The sequence below is a fragment of the Homarus americanus genome, unplaced genomic scaffold (genome assembly GCF_018991925.1).
Source record: "Homarus americanus isolate GMGI-L3 unplaced genomic scaffold, GMGI_Hamer_2.0 scaffold48357, whole genome shotgun sequence".
Taxonomy (NCBI): Eukaryota; Metazoa; Arthropoda; class Malacostraca; order Decapoda; family Nephropidae; genus Homarus; species Homarus americanus.
The window spans coordinates 322226-347017 of NW_024738983.1; the positions used below are offsets into that span (position 1 = coordinate 322226).

The 24792-nt window shown below is 41.5% G+C and overlaps 1 protein-coding gene across 1 annotated transcript in view; it reads right to left on the reverse strand.

The window, feature by feature from the left end:
- The window catches only part of LOC121874401, a 247819-nt gene that overhangs the window by 221849 nt on the left and 1178 nt on the right, over positions 1-24792 (reverse strand). Inside the window, exon 2 of the mRNA XM_042378536.1 lies at positions 11342-11550. Within this exon, the coding sequence (XP_042234470.1) occupies positions 11342-11550 (209 nt within the window). The remainder of the gene's footprint in view (positions 1-11341; positions 11551-24792) is intronic.

Genomic DNA, 24792 nt, shown 5'->3' on the forward strand with positions numbered 1-24792 from the left:
ACTCTTAAGTGCTTATTAACAACAACGTTTATACAACAAAGGACTTAATAAAAAAAAGCTTCAGCCTTGTACCCACAAAGCTTAGAAGATGCACCAAAGCTTAGAAGATGATCCAAAGCTTAAAAAATTAACGAGATTAATACTTTTTAGATAAAATTCCGGGAAAACACAAAAGACCTCAAGACCACATAAAATACAAGAGAAAAACAAAATCTTACTCACAAAAGCAACACCAATTACACAAGATCGACTTTTTTTTTATTAAATTTCTGTTCGACAAACTTAAAAAAAAAATCCGATCTACATAAAAAAAAAAATCCATTACAATCTTGATGCAATTATTTCCAGGGTCAATATAATGGTATAAAAGGTTCTTGATATCTCATTATTATATTTGCCTTCACACACACAGTTTCCTTAGGCAGTATTTTTCAAGTCAAAGAAAGAACGAAAGAAAGAAAGAAAGAAAGAAAGAAAGAAAGAAAGACAAACAAGTGTAGAACAGCAGCACCTTCAATAATTCCTCCCACCACCCACCCACCCTCCCCCACACACACACACACACACACCACACCCACACACACCCCTCACCACACACACCCACACACGCTATAAATTCCTCCCCATAACCAAACACTACACTGGGAATTGCCTCAAATTACCAGGAGGAAGAGGAGGATACCCAAACGTCCCACCGCCGCCGCCGCTATACACTTTGCGATAGAAAAACGAATTCCTTCAGATGAATTTTTTTTTTCCTCTCCCATTCTCGGCCGCGTCACGTGTTGGGTTTGCGTAGTTTTACAGTCTCTCTCTGGTGGACCGTTCTGGGAGGAGGAGGAGGAGGAGGAGGAGGAGGGGAGGGGAGGGAGGCGACGGGGGATGGGGAGGGGAGGGGATGGGAAACCGCGACGCTACGATACGATACGACACGAAGAGGAAGAATCGCAAGAGCTCCGACAAGAACATAACTCAAGCCATCGATATGGTCTCTGCTGGTATGAAAAAAATAAAGGTTATAAGAAGCTTCAGAAACACTATAAAACACAATATTATTTACGTACTGGGTATAGCATTATCATCATTGTATAGCCGGTATATATATATTTAATGAATATTCTTGTAAATTATATTATGTTTTGGTTAATATGAGTAAAATCGTTCTTACAGGTGAATAATTTTTATAGACACCGTTTTTACAAGTTTTTACAGCGGACATTTTTTACATTATAACAACGACCATATTTGCATTATTACCGGGGACATTTTTACATTATAACAACGACCATTTTTGCATTATTACCGGGGACATTTTTACATTATTACAGCGGTCATTTTTCACCTTATTACAGCGGCCATTTTTACATTATTACAGCGGCCATTTTTACATTATTACAGCGGCCATTTTTACATTATTACAGCGGACATTTTTACATTATTACAGCGGCCATTTTTACATTATTACAGCGGCCATTTTTACATGTATAATCGTGGTCATTATTTCACAATTTTACAGATAATATTTTTTACACCAACCATCTTCATATTTTCTCTACAAATAAGCGAATTTCATACTTTTTTTTCCCCCTTTTTTGGTACAAGTGAATGGGACCAGCAGAGGAACCAGAAGATGGGCCCTAAACAAAAAATTTTCTCCATAAACACCAAGACAAGGCCCCTGGATAGATAGAGACTGGCCCTAGATAGATAAAGACTGGCCCTAGATATATAGAGACTGGTCCTAGATAGATAAAGACTGGCCCTAGATATATAGAGACTGGTCCTAGATAGGTCTTAGATATAGAGACTGGTCCTAGAGGCAGGCATCGGGTATAGAGAAGATGGTTGGCTACAGGTCTATTAAAGTCAGTCGTAACAGGGGGCAGGAGAATGATCATCGTTAGTGTGGGTATTTTAGGCCTTAAGGTATACGTCTGGTTTTGTATAGAGAGGAAACAACTATTGCCAACATTATGATCATAAATTCCCATAAAAAAAAACGGATTACCTGGACATTATCCTCAGCGTTTTTTTTTTCACGTCTTACGACTAGATACCATTAAGATACGTGTCCATTACTAGATACCATTAAGATACGTGTCCATTACGACTAGATACCATTAAGATACGTACCCATAGAGACCAGCCCCCCCCCCCCTACCCAAACCCACCACCGAGTAGATTAGCTATAACTAGACTGGAGACTATTAAGGGTGAATCCCAAATGTGTCCAGAACTAACAGATACTGAATCGCATCACCTACAAAATGAGAGTAAAAATCAAGGTTAGGTTAGGTTAGGTTAGGCTACGAGAAGAAACTCAGTGGAAAAAAAACAATCAGTAATTACAAATAAAAATCCAATGAAAAAATACATAAAAATCACTAAAATCCTAAATTCTTAACATGACACAATCGAATAAAATCCAACGAAGTAAAAAATATATAATCACAAATCCAAAATCAGTAAAATAACAAAATAACAAACTAAATCTGAAATCCCGATCCCCCAACTTCTTGCAATCACGTGAGAGTCGAAATTACCAAAGCGAGCATCGATCAGCCACCCCAGTATTTGCATCATCGACAACTGGTAACACTGGACTAGGGAGGGGAGGGGAGAGGTCGAGTCTGAGGTGGTGAAGGTAGTGAAGGCTGAGGAGGCCAAGAGGTAGAGGCAGCGACGAGGAGGTAGAGGTAGCAACGAGGAAACGAACCAGGTGTGTGTGTGTGTGTGTGTGTGTGTGTGAAATTCCTGAACAATGTAAGCAGCGTGACACAAACGAGGGTGGAATAATGTGTGGGAGTATAATATTTGGTTGTCCACTGCCCACCCAAATCCCTGGTACAAACGTTACCTCACCTTGATTTATTAGTGACATATATTAAAGTTGGGTGAGATCATAGTGTGTGTGTGTGTGTGTGTGTGTGTGTGTGTGTGTGTGTGTGTGTGCCAACTCCCTGATATTTTGTTATTATTGTTCTCTCTCTCTCTCTCTCTCTCTCTCTCCTATTTCCACCACCTAACACACACCATTCTTCAACGTCAGCCGCAAGAGACGCAACTGAACCTAACCTAACCTTCTTCTGGCCTAACCTAACCTAACCTGACCTAATCTAACCTAACCTAACTTAACCACCAAATACAACCCAATTTAGTCCACACCAACTAAACCTGATCTAAACTAACTCAACCAACCCTTAACCAATCAAACTGAGCCCAAGCTAACCAAGCACAACCAAACCCCACACAAGCTAACACTCTACTCTCCCACACTCCACTCTATGCTCTTCAACACTCCATCACCTCCCACACACTCTTCCCCCTCCACGCTACGCCCTCCCACACTCCAAATTTATCAGTCCTTTAAATATTCTCACAGACAAGAGAAGGGATATGACGTAGTATTTTTTTTCTTTTTTTTTCTTTCCTTTCGGCGATTTCCTCCGTATTGTGGGGTCGTTGTTACCACCTACAAGCCTGTCATCACCAGACTTAGCGCACCACCCCAGCCCACCCACCTACCCACCCACCCACCCACCCCACCTACCAAAAAAACAAACACCCACCCACTCGCCTACGTCTCCCAGCCTCTCTCAATGCAGCTAACCTTATCCCTCTTTCTCTTGCCTCCCGTTTCTCCACCCATACGTCCGTCCATCAGGGAATTGTCCACGTGATAACTTCAACAAATACCTTTGGATTTTAACTAAATTTCCTATGTTGATGTATCATAACAAGATCTCAGTCAAGTTCGGGAATCATATCTATCTGGCAACAATGCTCAGAGTTATGGCTCCTTATGCTTTGTTGTGGCAACCTTGTGGTGAAAACTTATCTTAGCTCTGTAACTTTCTTTCAACTTAATTTAGCATCCGTTTACCTGCTAACATCATCTCTACTTGTTCAAACTTCTCTCTATAAACATTTCATTACCTAAATAAACATACTGTTATCGGTATAGCACTCTATTTTACGTGTCTATATAAAGAAACAATACACTTACCTATATAAATATCAATTTTACTTGTATATAAACACCTTGCAATAGTTGTCAACATAACTACCCTATCATACATGTCAACATAACTACTCTATCATGCTTGTCAACATAACTACCCTATCATACTTGTCAATATAACTACCCTATTATACATGTCAACATAACTACCCTATCATACATGTCAATATAACTACCCTATTATACATGTCAACATAACTAAACTATTAATCAACTTCTCACAAGGAGGCGTCAAGGTCTCGTTAAGAAACTTAACGTCACCTAATTCCAGGATTGGTGTCAGATTCGGATCTATATGTGGACTGGGTTGGGTTAGGTTAGGTTAGGATTTTAAAATAAATTAGGTTGGTTTGGGTTGGGTTAGGTTAACATATATACTATGGGATGAATGCTAGGTCAGGGTCACGTTAGGTTCAAGGTAAAGTCAGGTTAAGGCCAAGTTAGGTTCAAGGTAAAGTCAGGTCAAGGCCACGTTAGATCAAGATAAGTCAGCTTATTCATCACGGTCGTTAGTCACTTCCCAATCTGCACCTGAATCCGATTAGGGTCGTTAAAATAGACCAGCTGTCCGACACGAACACCCTCTGACCCTGCCTGAGGTCACTGTACACTAACTCCTCAAAGAACTATCAAAGAAACGACAGCTATTTACTGTTTTCAAAATCATTTAAGTAAGGGCAGATGTTTATTACTATTATATAAAGTATCTAAGTAAGGGCAGATGTTTATTACTATTATATAAAGTGTCTAAGTAAGGGCAGAGAAACAAATCGACAAAGGTCTTAGAATATCACATTTCTAAACAGCATCAATGAGTCTTTGTCACTTTACAGGTAACAGCAAATGTCAAACGGAAGGGAGAATTGTGAACCGTTATCAGCCATCCTGAAAGCCGAAGCTCATTAAAAAATCCCCCGAATTATTTAAGGCCGGGTACAAAGGTGGTTGGTCGGTAGGTCGATCGGTAGAAAGCCTTCAGGTTAAACACAGCCACCAGCCACAACACAATCTACCAACTTTCCCTCACTCCTGAAATATTGTGTTTGGTAAGTCTAGAGCAAGATAGTTTAAAGGCTTGAGGGTACGATATGATATAACAACAGAGGAGCGGTATAAGGCAGAGAAGCCCTTTACCTAACCTAACAATAGAGACAGTGTAAGGTAAAGTAGCTCTGAGTGCGACTAGATAGGTGGGTTGGATGGATGGGTGGGTGGTGGGTGGGAGGGTGGAATGGTGGGCGGATATAGTGATTGGGTAAGTGACTGCGAGGGTAGGAAGATGGGTTGGATGGATGGATGGATGGATGGATGGATGGGTGGATGGATGGATGGGTGGGTGGCAGGTATTGGAGGTTCATAAGATCCCGCCTCACTTTAATCACTCAACTATAACTATGTTCGCTTCACAGTCCCACCTATGTGGCTTGGAGCCGGAGCGAGACCATCCAGGCTGATGGTCTGGTTTTAATCCCATTGTTAACTCGACTTAATCCTACACTGTGTGAATGACTGTATTCGTCTGCACGCCTACCGAGGAGACGAGAGTGAACACACACACACACACACACACACACACACACACACACAGGGTTATTCCTTCACATGGGTAACAAAAAACACATATTATATCAATCACATAAAGCCATTTCGTATACACTTGTCCCCGTTCTCATCACCACAACTAGTTACTATATCTCCCACTGCACTAAAACCCGAGCCTATTATTACACTGACTCACTGACCATCATAGGCGCGTGTCAGTCACCATTTGTTAAGGTTGGTGAAGGCTTTTAATCCCAACAGGTGTAGAAAAAGCTTCCCGATATCCGGTGAGTCTGACACGTCTTGGTAAATAAGATAAACTGTCGCGGTACTTCCTTCAACCGAGCATCACCACACAACATCCCCTTCAAGTACATGAATAATTCTACCGTAAATCAGATGTACTGTCAGAGGCTTTCGTGAAGAATAACACACCTACGTTAAATAAGTTAATGATTCAAGTTGTATTACCTCAGTGTTTTAATATAAAGAAACACACACACACACACACACACACCTCGCGCAGTCCGCCACTACAACAAAACTCAGCCCATAAGAGCCCGCACTGATAGATATAAGAGCACCATCCCATCTATTGTTAAAATAATAAACAACTCCTGATTTATGTACTGTACAGCCCTGTAAATGTAGTCAACGTATATCATTATGTCTAAATCACATGTAAGTTTGTATATTTTCAGCCCCCGGCTGCAACTCTATTAATAAACCGTTTATTATTATTATTATTATTATTATTATTATTATTATTATTAATACTATTATTATTATTATTATTATTATTACACACACACACACACACACACACACACACACACACACACACACACACACACACACGAGTCAAATTAATTCCTTAAGAGGAGTCGAGAAGTGAACGATATCCAGAGCTCACCTGAACAATAACCTCGTTAGAACAACCTTGTTTTTCTCCAATTAAATCCGCTATTTTGATAACGAAAAAAAAATGGTCCTACATATAATAAATATTTTTAAGGGCATATTTTGGTAATTAAAAAAAGGTGTACACGAACTATGGAGATGTTAAACGAACCATTTCATTTGATAGACCAACAGTAGCATGAGTAACGACCAGTCATTATTATTGTTGTAGGAAATCAGTTATAGTGTGTGTGTGTGTGTGTGTGTGTGTGTGTGTGTGTGTGTGTGTGTGTGTGTGTGTGTTAAGTTAGGTTAGGATAACGTTAATGGTCTGGTGTTTATTCATCAGTTAAAACAAGTGACAGGCTGCCTTAACCAGAAGCATCCTCCTCTTATTATTAAAATATCACAATTAACCTACAAACTCTTAAGGGCATTATGGACAAAATTCCAAAATGGTCTTATAGAGTAAAAATAATTATACTCGAGATCCATCATGAGGGTCCCAGGGCCTCATTCCTCAACTGGGTGATCGATCGGGGGCAGTAAATGTTAACCCCGTCTCTAACACCCCCCGTGGCTTAACACTTTATTGCCTCGTACTTCTCAATTTTCACCGATGGTTGTCTAGTGCTGAAGCGAAGACCTGAGAGAGAGAAAAAAATTATGGATGGATGGATGGATGGATGGATGCTGGATGGATGGGTGGAATTGGGTGGATGGATGGATGGATGGGTGGATGGATGGATGGATGGATGGGTGGGTGGATGGGTGGGTGGATGGGTGGATGGATGGGTGGATGGATGGGTGGATGGATGGATGGGTGGATGGATGGATGGATCAAATAGCTTTAGGGCCTGGAAACACCTTCGTCTGCTGTAAGTTCTCTCGTGTGAGTTGTGTGTAAAAAGAAAAAAAATGAGAACTGTGTCAGAGGTGAAGGTGACGTATACCACTTAATACTCAACACTTAACACTTAATGCTCAACACTTAACGCCAATGCTCAACACTTAAAAGCACTTTTGTCCTCCCCACACACACTGGACAACCACCAATAATATGACTGATGGCCAAAAATAATACAAAGTCACTCTGATGAAGGCGGTTCGAATTTCTTCTGACAGCTGATAATCGGAAGGCAATTAAGTTCGCCTCTTCGTATTGCATCCCCTCATTAATTTCCTCATCGCGTCCTCTCTCTCTCTCTCTCTCTCTCTCTCTCTCTCTCTCTCTCTCTCTCTCTTTCTCTCTCTCATTTCTTTCTATTTTAAAGTAGTCGTCTCGAGCAACACCACGGCACATCTGCCTTCGTAAATAGAGCTCGTGATCGAAGTAGAAGATTGGTGAAGGAAGTGAGGATGATTGGTGAAGGAAGTGAGGATGATTGAAGGAAGTGGAGGAAGATTGGTGAAGGAAGTGAGGATGATTGGTGAAGGAAGTGAGGAAGATTGGTGAAGGAAGTGAGGATGATTGGTGAAGGAAGTGAGGATGATTGGCGAAGGAAGTGAAGAAGTTTGGTGAATGAAACATGAAAACAATGAAGGACTTTGTGTGTAAATTCTTGAAAATCAAAATAAACCTCGTACAAACAAACAAAAAAGATGCAAAAAAATATAAATATCTGAGTTAATATTCGTGTAAATGAGTCATCCACTTAATGATTTACAATTTACAGTATAGTTGTTTGTAAATATCAACGACGTAAACAAAACAAAACGCTCGGGTGTTGCTGATAGTATTTACACATCTACCACACATGTAAACAAGCCGCTTATTTCGTCATTCTCTACGTGTGTTTACATACATACATACATACATACATACATACATACATACATATAAACCCTTTTACTCCACTGCACCTCCCCCCCCCTACCCACTCCTTCCCCTCACCCTGTGGCACCGTCCTAATTAGCTTCTACTATTCTTCCTCCTCCTCCTCTTCCTCCTCCTCCTCTTCCTCCTCCTCCTCTTCCTCCTCCTCCTCCTCTTCTTCCTCCTCTATGTCGTCCTTCAACTCCAAGTCTTTTTTCCTTCATTTTTCGATTACGTAACCTCATCTTCCTTCTCCTCCTCCTTATCTTATTCTTCCTCCTCTTCCTCCTTCGTCCACCCACCCTTTCATCTTCCTTCTCCTCCTCTTCATTCTCTTACTCATTCCAAAATTCTTCCTCATCTTCCTCCTCCGATCACCCACCCTTTCCTCCTCTTCCTATTTCGACTATCCTCCATCCATCCATCCATTCATCCATCCATCCATCCTCCTCCTGACGCACGAATAATAATAAAAGAATATCAATAATAACAACAAAAGCAACAACTATTATTATTTATCGCATCGAATTTATTCCCATTTAGTCGTGACAAGTCGCCGTGAAAATTAATCCCATCCAAATTCCTATGAACACACAATAACTATTAAAAGCTTCTGTACCAAAGAAAATAATAATAAAATATTAATAAAAACATAAAATAAAAGTACCAATAATACACTATAACTATTACTAATTATACTTATTATATCGGCAATATAGATTATAGTACCAGTCTAATTTATTCGTTCATATAACCACTAAGATTTTTTCATATCTCTATTTACTCTATCTCATTGTTATATCTTAAATTTTACATCTATAATTAAAATTAATAATTTTATTTACATCTATAATTTAAATTGAGTTTTTATTTACATCTATAATTCAAATTGTATGTATGTATGTATGTATGTATGTATGTATGTATGTATGTATGTATGTATGTATATGTATGTATATATGAATGTATGTATATGTATTATGTGCGCTTGCTTTGCTTTATCCACTTAATAGAGATTCACTTTGACAGGCTGTGAACTTGAAGATGCAAATATCATGCAAAGTGGCCACCTGATCCAGCCACTAGTGTTACGGACCCGTCACCACTCATCCTTCCCTTCCTCTTCCTTCAAGGCATTTCTGTGTCCCTCGCTGTTTTATCGTCTTATTTTTCTCTCTTGAAGATTCCACCGTCGTCCCCTGAGAGAGAGAGAGAGAGAGAGAGAGAGAGTGTGTGTGTGTGTGTGTGTGTGTGTGTGTGTGTGTGAGAGAACATGTATGTACTGTATGTATGTATGTACTGTATGTATGTATGTATGTATGTATGTATGTATGTATGTATGTATGTATGTATGTATGTATGTACGCATAATCCACCATAACACACGAACACTCATCAAATAATTTAAAGGTTTATGACACTTCACATCTAATTATCTCTCTCGTTACGTTATGTCCTTGTTATCTTTAGCCTCAGTTATCATGTTCCCTTTTAACTTGGTCATGTTATCTGCTTATCACTTAATTATCTTATCATGTTAATAAACTTTAGCATAACGGTCCCAGTGTGTTATATTAGTTACGTTGTTGAGCAGTTATGTTAATATTTGTTGATTATGTTAATTTGGTTAATGTGAATTATATAAACGTGATCTAACACCTACCTTTCTCTCTCTCTCTCTCTCCTTTCCTTCTCTCCCTCTCCCGTCCTTCTCATGTCCCCATCCCCTCCTCATCTCCCTTACATTCCCACCCCCCTTACCTCCCTTCCCATCTCCCTTTCCCCTCCTATCCTCTCCCCTCCCTTCCTTCCTCCCTTTCCTGTGTGTCTCACCCTCGCCATTATATGAGACTTAGAGACAGGCTACTTGAGGGGTAGGTTAGGTTCCTGGCCTCCGTCAAGAGATTTCATGGTCGACGTACTTGAAAGGGTCGGCCGCCTCGGGCACTATAGGAGGCTCCAGGTGGCGTGTGATGTAAGCATCCCGACCCAACGTAATTATAAGATCGGTCAGACAGACACACACATCTAACACCGTATGCGTAAATGCGTATTAGGTCTTACGCATAATCCCATCTGTGTATATTTACCTGTATGTATGGAGGTAATTATGCAAGAATAAATATGTTAATGACGAGGAACTACTGTACATGCAGACAGGCTCTTCGATAAACAGGGTAATTTTTTTTTCTCGAGAAACAGGAATCTAAAAATCAGATTATTCTTACTTTATTTTTTTAAGTTCCAGTTCATTTCACTTTTTAAAATATGGTAATCATGAAGGTTTCTCGTATAAGACACTGGTCCTGTTCATACTCCAATCGACACTACAGTTGAACACAAAGCTTATCATCATGACTTGTATATCACACACACACACACACACCCACACACACACACCCACACACACACACACACATATACGAGTATGTAATAACGGAGGTATCTAATTAAACACAAATCAACTCTACAGGTAACAGGTAATCAATACAGTTCGACAGAATACCACTATACTGCCCCGCCAGGTACACACAGGTATATAGAGAACCTGGTGACCCGAGGCTTTGATTTCAGTGAATCGGTCCAGAAAATCAACAGTGGCCGGTGAGTGATTTGAACGACGTGATTGTGGGATTAGGGTGAGTGAGGGAGGGAGGGGGTGAGGGAGTGAGTGAGGGAGGGAGGGAGGGGGGAGTAGGTCCGAGGGGAATAAAGGGTGGGTGGGTTGGAGGTAAGAGGTGGTGGAGGGATTAGAGCTAATGGAGAGATAGGTCGGTGAGGGATTGAGTGAGAGGTTATACACGAGTGAGGGAAGGAGTGAGAGGTTATACACGAGTGAGGGAAGGAGTGAGAGGTTATACACGAGTGAGGGAAGGAGTGAGAGGTTATACACGAGTGAGGGAAGGAGTGAGAGGTTATACACGAGTGAGGGAAGGAGTGAGAACAACAGAGAACAGCAGAAAACAACAATAGAATAAAGAACAACTAAAGAACAATCTATATCACGAAGGATTACAATAAATAACACCAATAGCAATAACAAAGGCCAAAATAACACTCACGGTGACGAAGAACTTGTGGCTGGGTTTAATGTTAATGGCCTGGTCTCTCTCAGTAGGGACATAGCGGTAAAACTCAGTGCCGTTGTGATACCATTTGAGGGAGTAGAGGCGGGTGGAGCTCAGGTCATAGGAACAGCTGAGTGTGGCTTGTCCCCCAGCGAAGGCGTACAGCGGCACGTCCACTCCTCTCAGTAGATCAGCCGCTGCACCTGTAAATACCACAATGTTTATTAGGTCTGTACACACACACACACACACACACACACACACACACACACACACACACACACACACACACACACACATGTTTATAAAGAATTGTCACCTGTATACATGTTTAGTGAGTAATACCACCTGTACATACATGTTTATTAATTAACAGCACTTATACACACGACACCTGTAACTGCATCTGTACCCTCGACATGAGTCCATTACGTCACAACACCTGTACACACAACAGATGCTAATAAAAATACGATGACCTGTATAATACTTGCATAGGGTGGGTCAGCAGTACAGGGTGGGTTAGTAGTACAAGGTGGGTCAGCAATACAGGGATGATATCACCGCCTGACCTGCTTGGGTTCTGTCGTGTTATTACTTAATAGTACTTCAATAGGTCCAAGAACGGATATTAATTTGCTTTTGGGTTTTGCCGTCAGAAGGGTAAGGGGGTGAAGGGAGGGAGGGGTGAGGGGAAGGAGGGTGAGGGGAAAGGGGAAGGAGGGTGAGGGGAAATGGAAAGGAGGGTGAAGGGGGAAAGAGAAGAGAGATAAAGGGGAGGAGTAAAGGTTATGAGAAGGAGTAAAAGGGAACGGGTGGTGAAGGGGGAAGGGGTGAGGTGTGAGGGATAAAGGGTGGGGGGATGAGAGATAAGAGGTAAGGGGGATATAAGGAGTAGAGGTAATGGTGGTTGTGGTGGAGTAAGGGGGAGGTGGACAGTGACAGCAGGTGGGTGGACACTGGACAAACTTACAAAAAGACGTCATCAGTTTGTGGTTGACGTCATCAGTTTGTGGTTGACGTCATCAGTTTGTGGTTGACGTCATTAGTTTGTGGTTGACGTCATCAGTTTGTGGTTGACGGCATCAGTTTGTGGTTGACGTCATCAGTTTGTGGTTGACGTCATTAGTTTGTGGTTGACGTTATCAGTTTGTGGTTGACGTCATCAGTTTGTGGTTGACGTCATCAGTTTGTGGTTGACGTCATTAGTTTGTGGTTGACGTCATCAGTTTGTGGTTGACGGCATCAGTTTGTGGTTGACGTCATCAGTTTGTGGTTGACTTCATCAGTTTGTGGTTGGGTCCGCCCTTGTGTTGGGTCATAGTGAACACGATAACTCGAACATGTAGCGAGGGATTTTACCCAAACTTAGTTGAGTGGGCATATCACAATTAGATCCCTGAGAGGTTTCATATGTTGTGTCATTAATGGTCAAAGTTATGGCTTTCTGGTCTCTGTTGGGATGCGACAGAGAATTTAATAACCTTCAATGATAATTTTTTACCTTTGTATATAAATTTTTAAAGTCTGATTTGATGTAATAGTGTTATCTTAAGTGTTATTAATGTGTATTGTAAGTGTATAAACGCTGTATCACTTCAAACTTCTTTTATAACAATGAATAATATCATTTATAGTTGATTTAAAAAGAAAAACACGAACTAAAAACTAAAAAAACTCGGTGAATTTATCATTTCTAAGATGTAACAATATTAAAAAAAAAATCCTCGAGTATATCTAAAAACAATATATATTGACTTTCTTAAGACAACTCTCAGCCAGATATTCCCTTCGCGTTGAGGTATTCCCTGTGTCTCCTACATGCACACAATATTCCCTTAATCCCCTTGGAAGTATATACGACCATCAGGCACCGCAGATAGATCGTATCACTGCATCTAACATAATTCTGGGTTATTCCACAGGTGTTCTCTACTGCAGGTGTCGCATAAACCACCCACCTGCCTCTAATTAATGACCCGCACCAGGTATGTATTGGTTTATGAGGGTAATTAAGTACAAAGAGACGCAGGTAATGACCAAAGATTTCCCTCCCGTTTATTGTGTCTTAATTCAGGTGATCAGACTAATAACATAATGATTGAGAGGTGTAGTTGTGTTGTTATAACCTGGTGGGTGTTGTAGATTAATAACTAGGTGTTGTTATAACTTGGACAACCTTGCATGATACAAATTACATTACCGATGCATTTGGCACACGCACACACACACACACACACACACACACACACACACACACACCTGTCCTCGTGATAACTAATGAGACGGCCTCTTCCTTATTCTCTATAGCTGCCATTTACCATCATGTCCTCTGTATCTCTCTCATATAGTGTATCATCATTCCTCCTTTCTCATCATCCTCTCTCCCTCCTTCTCCTTCTCCTGTCTCACCATCGTCCCTCCTCCTCCTCTCTCATTCACCTCATCCTCTTCCTCTTTCTCATCTTTCTCTCTCTCATGTTTCTGTAATTTCTTGTTCATCATGCACACGAGACAGACAGACAGACAGACAGACAGACAAACAGACAGACAGACAGACAGACAGACAGACAGACAGACGGACAGACAGACAGAAAGACAGACAGACAGACAGACATACACAGATTGATAGAGACATACACACACACTCTCAAATATTCACACGTTTAAACATTTCCAATAAATAAAATAAAATAAATCACAAAATACTATTAGATTTACCCCTAAAGTCTCTCTACCTTCGACTAGATACGATCCTTTAGTACAAACTGCTGAAGGTAAATTCTAGCGTAAACTATTTCCTTGTGAATCAGGAACCTGTTGACCTTATCAGACAATGTTGCCAATCACTCCGGCCTAACTCAGAGCTACAGGAACACCCTATACCCTGTTCTGGTAACACTGTTTGGTCCGGATAATCGAGTAATTTACGTTTCAAATCAATTTCCTCTTAAGCTGTTCATTTATTCTTTGATTGTATAATGTCTCGCCTCGTCTGGGAATCTAAAATTTGCTGGTTTCTGTTAGGTTAGGTTAGGTTAGATTAGGTTTGGTTAGGTCAGGGCATAACCCAAGCTGATGGAGAGAGGAGAACATGTCCCAGGAGGAGGAGGAAGAGAAGAAGAAGGAGGAGGCGGAAGAGGAGGAGGAGGAGGAGGAAGAGGAGGAGGAAGAGGAGGAGGAGGGTAATGTCACGGACCATCACACCGTGAGCACCAGTGACACAGCAAATCCATCTTATGCTACTGACCTCCTCAGCACAGTGTGTGTGTGTGTGTGTGTGTGTGTGTGTGTGTGTGTGTGTGTGTGTGTGTGTGTGTGTGTGTGTGTGTGTGTGTGTGTGTGTGTGTGTGTGTGTGTGTGACCTTGGCCTGTGACCTGTGCATACCAGAAGAGAGAGAGAGAGAGAGAGAGAGAGAGAGAGAGATACAATACGGGAATGAAACAATAGAAAAACAAGACAAACATACGGATAAACACAACTCGAGAAAAACAAACAGACTGATACCCCACACCCCCCCCCTCATCAAGAGCCTAATGAACCCCCCACACACACAAACCCAACTTCATCGTGAAATTAATAACCACTGATAACACTTAAATGACGTCACTTGGTAGCCTACTGAGGAACGCCACTTTATTACACCTGTAATATCCAATCAGCGTTTTATAATGAGGGCACAGGTTGGCCGGCCGTCGTGTTGTGAGGTAGGAGTGAAGCATGGTAGGTAAGGGTAACTTCCATGAGGTTTTGTACACCGCACTGATTTCAGCCAATCACTTTAAGGCTCCCAGAGTCTGGTAATTAGCGGAATGTTGTAATTATTGGCTCATGTTACACGCACTCCATCCAATTATTCGAATTATTTGTTTGAGAGATGATAGCGGCGTAGGTAGACTGGCTTCTTAATAAGTAGTAATATGAAGAGGAGGGACTGAGGAGCCGGAGTTGTTGTTTAATGGACGGCCACGACTGTGTTGCCTCAGCCAACATAATCAAGAGTTTTAAACACATAATAATTATTGGCTCAGGTTGCAAGTATTACATTTAATCATTCAAATTATTTGTCAAGGACCGATATCGCAGGTAGATTAATATAGTTGTTTTATTTACAGTGTTTTATATAATAATAAAAATAAAAATAATAATAATAATAATAATAATAATACTAATAATGATAATAATAAATAAAAATAATAATAATAATGATAATAATAATAATAATAATAATATTAATAATAAATAAAAAATAAAATAATAATAATAATAATAATAATAATAAAACTAATAATCATAATATTTGGTTTATAATGTACTTAACGTACATAATTAATCAAATAACTAAATCTGAAACACCAATTAAGTCTTACCTAAGAACGTGGCCCACGCGTCTGTCTAGTTACAAATGACAAGTATTGTATCTAATTATTCAAATGACTTATCGATAGTTGAGAAGCAAGGTTACCGGTGATGTAAGGAGGCGAGGGCGGTGTGTTGGCTGAAATATAAATACAACTGAATCTATATTTAATCACTGCTTCATGTTGCGTGTACTGGAGGTAATTATTAAGGTCATTTATAATTTACTGTGGACCTATAATACAGGTAGAGTGACTTGTTTCTTGTATATGAACATGAAGGTAAGTCATTAGCCTAGTCTTGAGCACAAATGATAGGATAGGTTAGGTTAGGTTAGGTTAGAAAGTAATTAGCGACTCCTGATGCCAGTATTGCATTAAATATTCAAACAATTTATCATTTACTGAAAAATAACACTACACGTTCAGTTATTTCTTTTTAATTCACTAAAACACATTAACTGTCTTAAACTTCCATTGAATTAGATGAATCACCCGTCTTCGCACCTCCCTACCAAATTGCAGCTGTCTTCAGATAATTACAAATTGATTAAAAAAAAAATTGCATATATTGTATCTAATTACCCAAACCACTATCATTCATTCAGACATGATAGAATCAGTAAAACAATTCTTACTTATATTCACCAAAATTACCACAATTTATTCAGTAACTACAGACATCAGTGTAACAGAACTGACATCTCATGAGGTAACTTTGACAGTCTTGTTCACTGTGTCTTGCCGAGAACCCTGAGATTAGTCTGGTCTTGGTACAGCTCGAGTGAGTCACACACATGTCCAGGAGTCAAAATATCTGTTTTAAGCATAGTGACACACCTGCCAACATCTGTTAACAAGCCAAGAGTCACATCTGTCAACAAGCCATAAGTCACATCTGTCAACAAGTCAAAAGTCACATCTATCAACAGGCCTGAAGATACACACCTGTCGTCACGCCCGGAGTCACATCTGTCAACAAGCCTGGAGTCACACACCTGTCGTCACGCCTGTAGTCCAACAGCTGTCGACAAGATGGGGACCTTTTGAACACGTCTCCCCCTCCAGCCTCCACCTCATGCTTGCATATTAATATACTTCATTAAGGCAAGAGCTGGATTACCTCACTACAAACCCTAATTTCTTCCCTGGATTACCTCACTACAAACCCTAATCTCTTCCCTGGATTACCTCACTACAAACCCTAATCTCTTCCCTGGATTACCTCACTACAAACCCTCATCTCTTCCCTGGATTACCTCACTACAAACCCTAATCTCTTCCCTGGATTACCTCACTACAAACCCTAATCTCTTCCCTGGATTACCTCACTACAAACCCTAATCTCTTCCCTGGATTACCTCACTACAAACCCTAATCTCTTCCCTGGATTACCTCACTACAAACCCTAATCTGAAACTAAGAACAAGAGAACCGAATCTAGCTAAGGCACAGTCTCAAGAGAGAATTTTGCTGCCATTTTATCTATCCTTGTATCGCATCTTAAACGAGGTAGTTTATAAAAGTAGTAGTTTATAAGGGTAGTTACAACTTCACTTCAGGGTACGATTTAACCCACGATTCTCTTGAAATTCCGGAAAGCGAGAGAAGTGAATAACCACACAAGATAATATCAACATCATTGCAACCTTAAAAACAATGTTGCAAAATTAATAATATCTTCAGTTGCATAATATATTGCAATCTAAATACAATGTCGCAAGGTAATAATATTTTAAGCTGAGGAATAAAAATGGATTGTATATTTATTTTCGTAAGATCTGGAGACCTTAACATAAAAACATTGTTCTTTTCTGTTCTCCTTATTTGTTCTATATCAAGCGAGAGATAACACCGAGAGAACTTAATATAGACCTCCTCGTTCTCTCGTTAACCTTCATACCGCAAGAGTACCGAGTGACATAGGAGGAGAAAAGGAGAAAGGAAAATGAACAATAAGAACAAGAGGAACAAGATAATGAGAGGGGGAGTAGAAGGAAGAGCAAAACTAGCAGAAGAAGGAGGAGTAGCAGCAGAAGTAGGAGGAGGAATAGCAGGAGTAGGAGGAGGAATAGCAGATGATGGAGGAGGAATAGCAAAAGGAGGAGGAGATATCAGTAGCATGAAGGAATAGAAGGAGAAGAAATAGCAGAAGTGTAAGAAGTAGAAAAAATAGCAGCAGAAGTAGCAGCAGAAGGGGGAAGGAGGAAGAAGAAGGAGAACATTTTAGAGGAAGGAACGTTGATATGTGGGAAGCTTAGTATGCTTGTGCAGGGTGCGGGCGGTGGAGCTTATCAAAGACAGGGAACAGATGGACCAGCCAGTATACAGTCATCGTTCCTCACTACTTCTTGATCCGATCTCAAGACTTCGATATCTAACTGTGACGCTGCACCAATCTTGGGAATATTGGTCCATGGGTAAAAACTCTACCCCACTACCACACAAATTGCTCTCTCTCTATCTCTCTCTCTTTCTTTTTCTTTCACTTTCTTTTTATCTCTTTCTTTCTCTCTCTTATATTTCTTTCTTGTCTCTCTCTCTCTCTCTCTCTCTCTCTCTCTCTCTCTCTCTCTCTCTTCATATACGCATATAACCTCATTTTATATCGTATTATTTACACCATAACAAGGCTGTGACATAATGGGGCTGACGGTGCCTTAATCGTATACATCTAACGTAGACTAATTAAACACCCTTTAGTCTAACACACGAGACATCCCCGAACACTCGCCTGAAGAACATGTTACTCAACTTGTAAATGTTTTATTTTTAAGGTAATTTTATGACTTAAAAATAACAGATATAACATTAATGTCAAACGGGTTATGAGAATTATTAACACGGTAATGAGACCTTCAGAAGACCAGCGTCCTTGTTCACTTCAGAGATAATGTGTTCAAAGGTTAACATTGGATTTGCATGGGTAAATATATCACGTTGATGCAGAGACCCAGTGAGGCCATGGTACAAGAATAATGATAATAATAATAATAATAATAATAATAATAATAATAATAAGAGCTTGAGGTTTGGAAGACTGATTCTGAGATGAGGGGGAGGTGGAGGATGCTGGCAGGCGGAGGAGGCTGACGGGGAGGTGGGGGAGGCGGGGAAGGCTGAGGAGAGGTGGGGGGAGGCAGGGAGGCTAGGGAAAGCTCAAGAGACTAGGGGAGGCTCACATGGCTAGGGAAGGCTCGGAAGGCTGGGGACTGGGCTGGGGATGAAACGGGTAAGTAGGGCGGATGGTATTCTACAGGAGCCTTTATCAGTAAGAGTAACATTCCTCTCTTCCCTTTAACTCCTGATAGGTCCCCTCTCCTCCTCCTCCTGACCTGGTGTGAGGGGAGGTGAGGGGGGTGAAGGTGAAGGGGAAGAAGTGAGGAGGGAAGTGAGGCAGAATGTGGAGGAGAGAAGAGGGAAATGAGGAAGTGAGGTAGAATGAGGGGGGGAGGGAAGTGAGGTAGAATGAGGGGAGGGTGGAGGGAGGAGGGAGTGAGGTATGAGGGGGGGAAGAGGTAGAATGAGGGGGGGGGGGAAGGAGGCAGAATGTAGGAAGGAGGAATGTGAGAGGGTATATATAGAGGTGGAAGGGGAGTGGAGGGATAGGAAAGGGTAGATAAAGGGGAGAGAAGGAAAGGGAAGGGTGTTTAGAAAGGAGGGGGTAAATGAGGTGATTAAAGAAGGAAACAAGGAAGGTGAGGAGGTTAGATATAGAAGAGAGATAAAGGAAAGTAAGAGTAGATAGAAGAGAAGTAAACAGGTGAGAGATAGACAGGTGAGGTAGACAGGTGAGAGATAGACAGGTGAGGTAGACAGGTGAGGTAGACAGGTGAGGTAGACAGGTGAGAGATAGACAGGTGAGGTAGACAGGTGAGGTAGACAGGTGAGGTAGACAGGTGAGAGATAGACAGGTGAGAGGAGGAGGACAGGTGAGGTAGACAGGTGTGAGATAGGACAGGAGAGATAGGACAGGTGAGGGACAGACAGGAGATAGACAGGTGAGAGATAGACAGGTGAGAGATAGACAGGTGAGGTAGACAGGTGAGAGATAGACAGAGAGATAGACAGGTGAGGTAGACAGGTGAGGTAGACAGGTGAGGTGACAGGAGAGAGATAGACAGGTGAGAGATAGACAGGCAGGAGGTAGACAGGTGGAGAGATAGACAGGTGAGGTAGACAGGTGAGAGATAGACAGGAGATAGGACAGGTGAGAGACAGGTGAGAGATAGACAGGTGAGAGATAGACAGGTGAGAGATAGACAGGTGAGATAGACAGGAGGTAGACAGGTGAGAGATAGACAGGAGAGATAGACAGGTGAGGTAGACAGGTGAGAGATAGACAGGTGAGATAGACAGGTGAGGTAGACCAACGGTGAGTGGTGACATTAATCACTAAACATCACACATAAAATTTCCCCTTGGATAATAAATCCCTAAAATAAATTACCTTCATAAACAGGTAGAAAATATAATGACTTTTTGCCTGTTATTAATTACCTCGTGTTTGCAAAGTGCACTCAATATACCTGACTTACAGACAAAGCTTGGAGAGAGAGAGAGAGAGAGAGAGTATATCATTGTCCTTCAGAAGCGAATCATTTAGGCGATGATTAAAGCTATTTAATCATGATCAGGTTTGGTGTGTTGACATCACGAGAAATTTCAGGCACACACACACACACACACACACACACACACACACACACACACACACACACACACACACACACACACACACACACACACACACACACACACACACACACACACTGCAGGAATATGTTACAAACTGATCACGTAAATGGGAATCGATTCAAGCCTCATAATCTTCCTCATATCATAACCACAACAAACAAAATAAAATCCCCGGAGCCCGAGCCTCTAGGGGGCCTGGACAAAAAGGTATATTATAGGTCAAAACCGTTCAAATGCCAAAAGGGGGCCCATAAATTTATCTTTCCCCGGGGCCCTGGCTAGCTCTCAAGGGCCCTCCTGATGACTGAACATATGTTATAACTCTGGCGTTAATACTAAATGAAAACATGTACTGATGAAACAAGGTGATAGACACCCTGGGTTAACTCGTAACTATCCTTCAGACTGAGAGAGATGGGTCACTGCCACCACCTTGACCTGTGACCTCTACACTAAACTAATATTAATGCATAATACCCCACCATAACACACCGTCAAGATAACCTGTCCGGGATATTAATTAACAGGTGGGTCATGGCAACAAGATAAATTATTAAGGTATTCCACCAGGTAAACAGAGAGGTCAAGGTTATACTGGTGGCTCCTAGAACAGCGTTAACCTCACACTGCCTCCCCCTCCCCCCAGCGTTAACCTCACACTGCCTGTCCCTCCCCAGCGTTAACCTCACACTGCCTGTCCCTCCCCAGCGTTAACCTCACACTGCCTGTCCCTCCCCAGCGTTAACCTCACACTGCCTGTCCCTCTGGCGTTAACCTCACACCACCTGTCCCTCCCCAGCATTAACCTCACACCTGTCCCTCCCAGCGATTAACCTTACTGCCTGTCCACCCACCACATAATTACGCGAACCCAGTAGCCATGTGTGTGTGTGTGTGTGTGTGTGTTTGTGTATTGTATTATTTAATTTAACTATTTACTCATTTTTCATCATTACTACGGACGATAATAATAATATGTATATTCGAACTGACCACTATTATACGTGTGTGTGTGTGTGTGTGTGTGTGTGTGTGTGTGTTGTCAGTAGTTGCTTAAGAAAAGTAAAAGGGAAAAATCAAGAGAATCAAGCAAGGCGTCTCACTCTCATTGATTCACTCGTCAATAAGCGTCTATGATGAGAGTATTGCCTCACCTCCTGTACCTCACCCCTCACTGTCCTCCACCCCTACCCCTGTGTCTCACCTCTCACCTGTGCTCACCTGTGCCTCCACCTACCCTGTGTCTCACCTCTCACCCCTGCCTCATCCCTCCCCTGTCCCCTCCCCCTCTCACTCCTGCCTCCCCACCTCTCCTGCTGTGCCCTCACCCCTCACCCTGTGCCTCACCTCTCACCCTGTGCCTCACCTCTCACCCCTGCCTCATCCCTACCCTGTGCCCCACCTTGTGCCTCAGCCCTCACCCTGTGCCTCACCTCCACGTGCCTCACCCTGCCTCTGCCTCACCTCTCAACAACACTACACTGACAAGATTACACTTCAATTATAAACCAACTTATACGACAAACAGAAAAATTTCTTTATCCCTTCAATAACTAATTACCAAACACGACATCCACACCTCTACACCTTGATAAAAAAAAAATTCTCAATCCATAACACAATAAAAAAAAGTACAATTCCTAGAAAAAAAAATACTAAGTGAACACAAAAAAAAAATACCTTTGGGCGGCGTTCGTCAACCTGAATCCAATCGAATTCGGATTCAGAAGGGGAGACAACAGTGATCCCATTCGTCAATTATTGCAAAACAAACAACGCGTGTGAGTGAGGTAAAAATGGTTTGTGTCTCGTCCCTGTGTCGTCAGTGAGGTAGGTGGTGGTGGTGGTGGTGTTGCCAAGACTCACTGTTCACCCTCCCGCTAGTTGGCTCCAGTTTATCTTATGTAAACAAATGAAATGTTGTCTTGGTCTGGGTTTTTGTTTTAACTGTGACAAAACGATATTCAGAGTCGACGAGTTATCACAACAGAACACAAGGGAAGACTTTGTGTGTTTTAATAGTAGCGGTGTTTAGTTAGCCAATTTTCCGCCGTTCCTGATCTCTCTGATAGAGTTTTTCACAAGAGGGATTAGTTTTTGTCACAACGACTTCAAGGATCCAAATAGCAATTCTTAATCAGTGTTGTCTCAGTAATATATCCTTAAACTGACAGCTGTTTTGACCGGCTATGTTAGTGTCAGATGTTTGGGTGTTTATTAATGTGACGTATAATCAGTAACCTGTTTGAACCGGGATAAAACACGTCAGAATGTTAGACACGCACACACACACACACACATACACACACACACACACACATACACGCACGCACACACACACACACCGACCAGTTCACGTACACGGCAACAAATCCGTCTGGATTAAAGGTTTTAGCGACAAGTGAACAAGCCCCACTCGACCCACATAAAAAAAAAAACATGGCTAAGAAACGTTGTCCCATCACCTGGAAAACATCAGCTCTCTCAACCTAACTCTTAACCCTCAAATTAATCTAACTCAGCCTCAACTTCTAATCTAACCTCAACCTAACCTAATCCCGAACTAACCCAAATTCCTTAATCTAACTCCAATCCTAACCTTAACAACCCAACCTTTTACTCAACCAACCTAACCTAAATCCATTATATCAATTGTATCACCATTATATCACCTTGTATCACCCACATTATATTCGTATCACCATTATTATATCACCTGTATCACCATTACATCACCTGTATCACCATTATATCACCTGTATCACCATTATATCACCTTGTATCACCATTATATTAATACCTGTATCACCATTATATCACCTGTATCACCATTATATCACCTGTATCACTACATTATATCACCTTGGTATCTTCATTATATCAAATTCGTATCACCATTATATTACTCAATTACCATTGTTAATACCCGTATCACCACATTATATTACCTGTATCAAATTACTATATCACCTAATACCATTATATCACTCCAGATCACCATTATATCACCTTGTATCACCACATTATATCAAATTCTGCATCACCATTATCACCTGCATCACCATTACATCACCTGTATCACCATTATAATACCTGTATCACCATTATATCACCTGTATCACCATCATATCAATACCTGTATCACCATTATATCACCTTGTATCAATTAATATATCACCTGTATCACCATTATATCACCTGTATCACCATTATATCACCTGTATCACCATTATATCACCTGTATCACCATTATATCACCTGTATCACCATTATATCACCTGTATCACCATTATAGTACTTTTATCACCATTATATCACCTGTATCACCATTATATCACCTGTATCACCATTATATCACCTGTATCACCATTATATCACCTGTATCACCATTATATCACCTGTATCACCATTATAGTACCTTTATCACCTCAACAAATGCACAAAGACCCACAAATTTGAACAATAATAACAGGAAATCATTGCCATTAGTCTCATTTGGGATCAAGTTACAAGTTTCGTGTTTAAAATCCCGATGGTTAGACGGACGGGTGGGCGGACAGACGGACAGGTGGACAGGCAGGCAGACGGACGGCCAAGTGGAGCAAGGGTTGACAGGCGTGCAGGGATGCTGACAGGCGGGTGGGTGGGTGGACAGTCAGACAGACGGGTGGACAGACGAACAGGCAGATGGTTGGACAGACACATTCCATAGCCAGCCTCCTGCCCTCCACGGCGAAGACAACAAAGCAGGTCAAGACTCCTCCAGAAGGGGAAGAATGTGAGGCCAGTCCTGGATATTTAACATGTTCTAGTAGTAGGGTTAGGTTAGGTCTGGTCAGGTCATACTAGGTTTGGTTAGATCAGGTCATACTAGGTAAGGTTAGGTTAGGTTAAGTCGTTCATGTTATAGGTTAGCTTAAGTCTGGTCAGGTCATACTAGGTTAGGTTAGATCAGGTCAGGCTAGGTTAGGTTAGGTTCGGTAGATGATGTCATTTCCACTAATCCACAGTCTGGTGGTCGATACCTTGGTCGGCCAGCACATGGGAAGTCCCCGCTGACTGACCCTCACACACCTCCTGTATCTGGAACCTCAGTTACCGGGGGCCTCTACACCCAGCAACACACCTGACCTCCTTCCTCTGGGGGCCTCTACACCCAGCAACACACCTGACCTCCTTCCTCTGGGGGCCTCTACACCCAGCAACAGCTAACAGTATTTCTGTCTTCTTAATGGCAAAGAAAAGTGAAAAACGGAAGAGAAAAGAGAAGAGGAACGGAACTAACGATGATAGATAGACGACCGGAGTTTCATAGATAAGGATGAGAGAGAGAGAGAGAGAGAGAGAGAGAGAGAGAGGCACTATTCACTCCCTTACACTATTAAGCT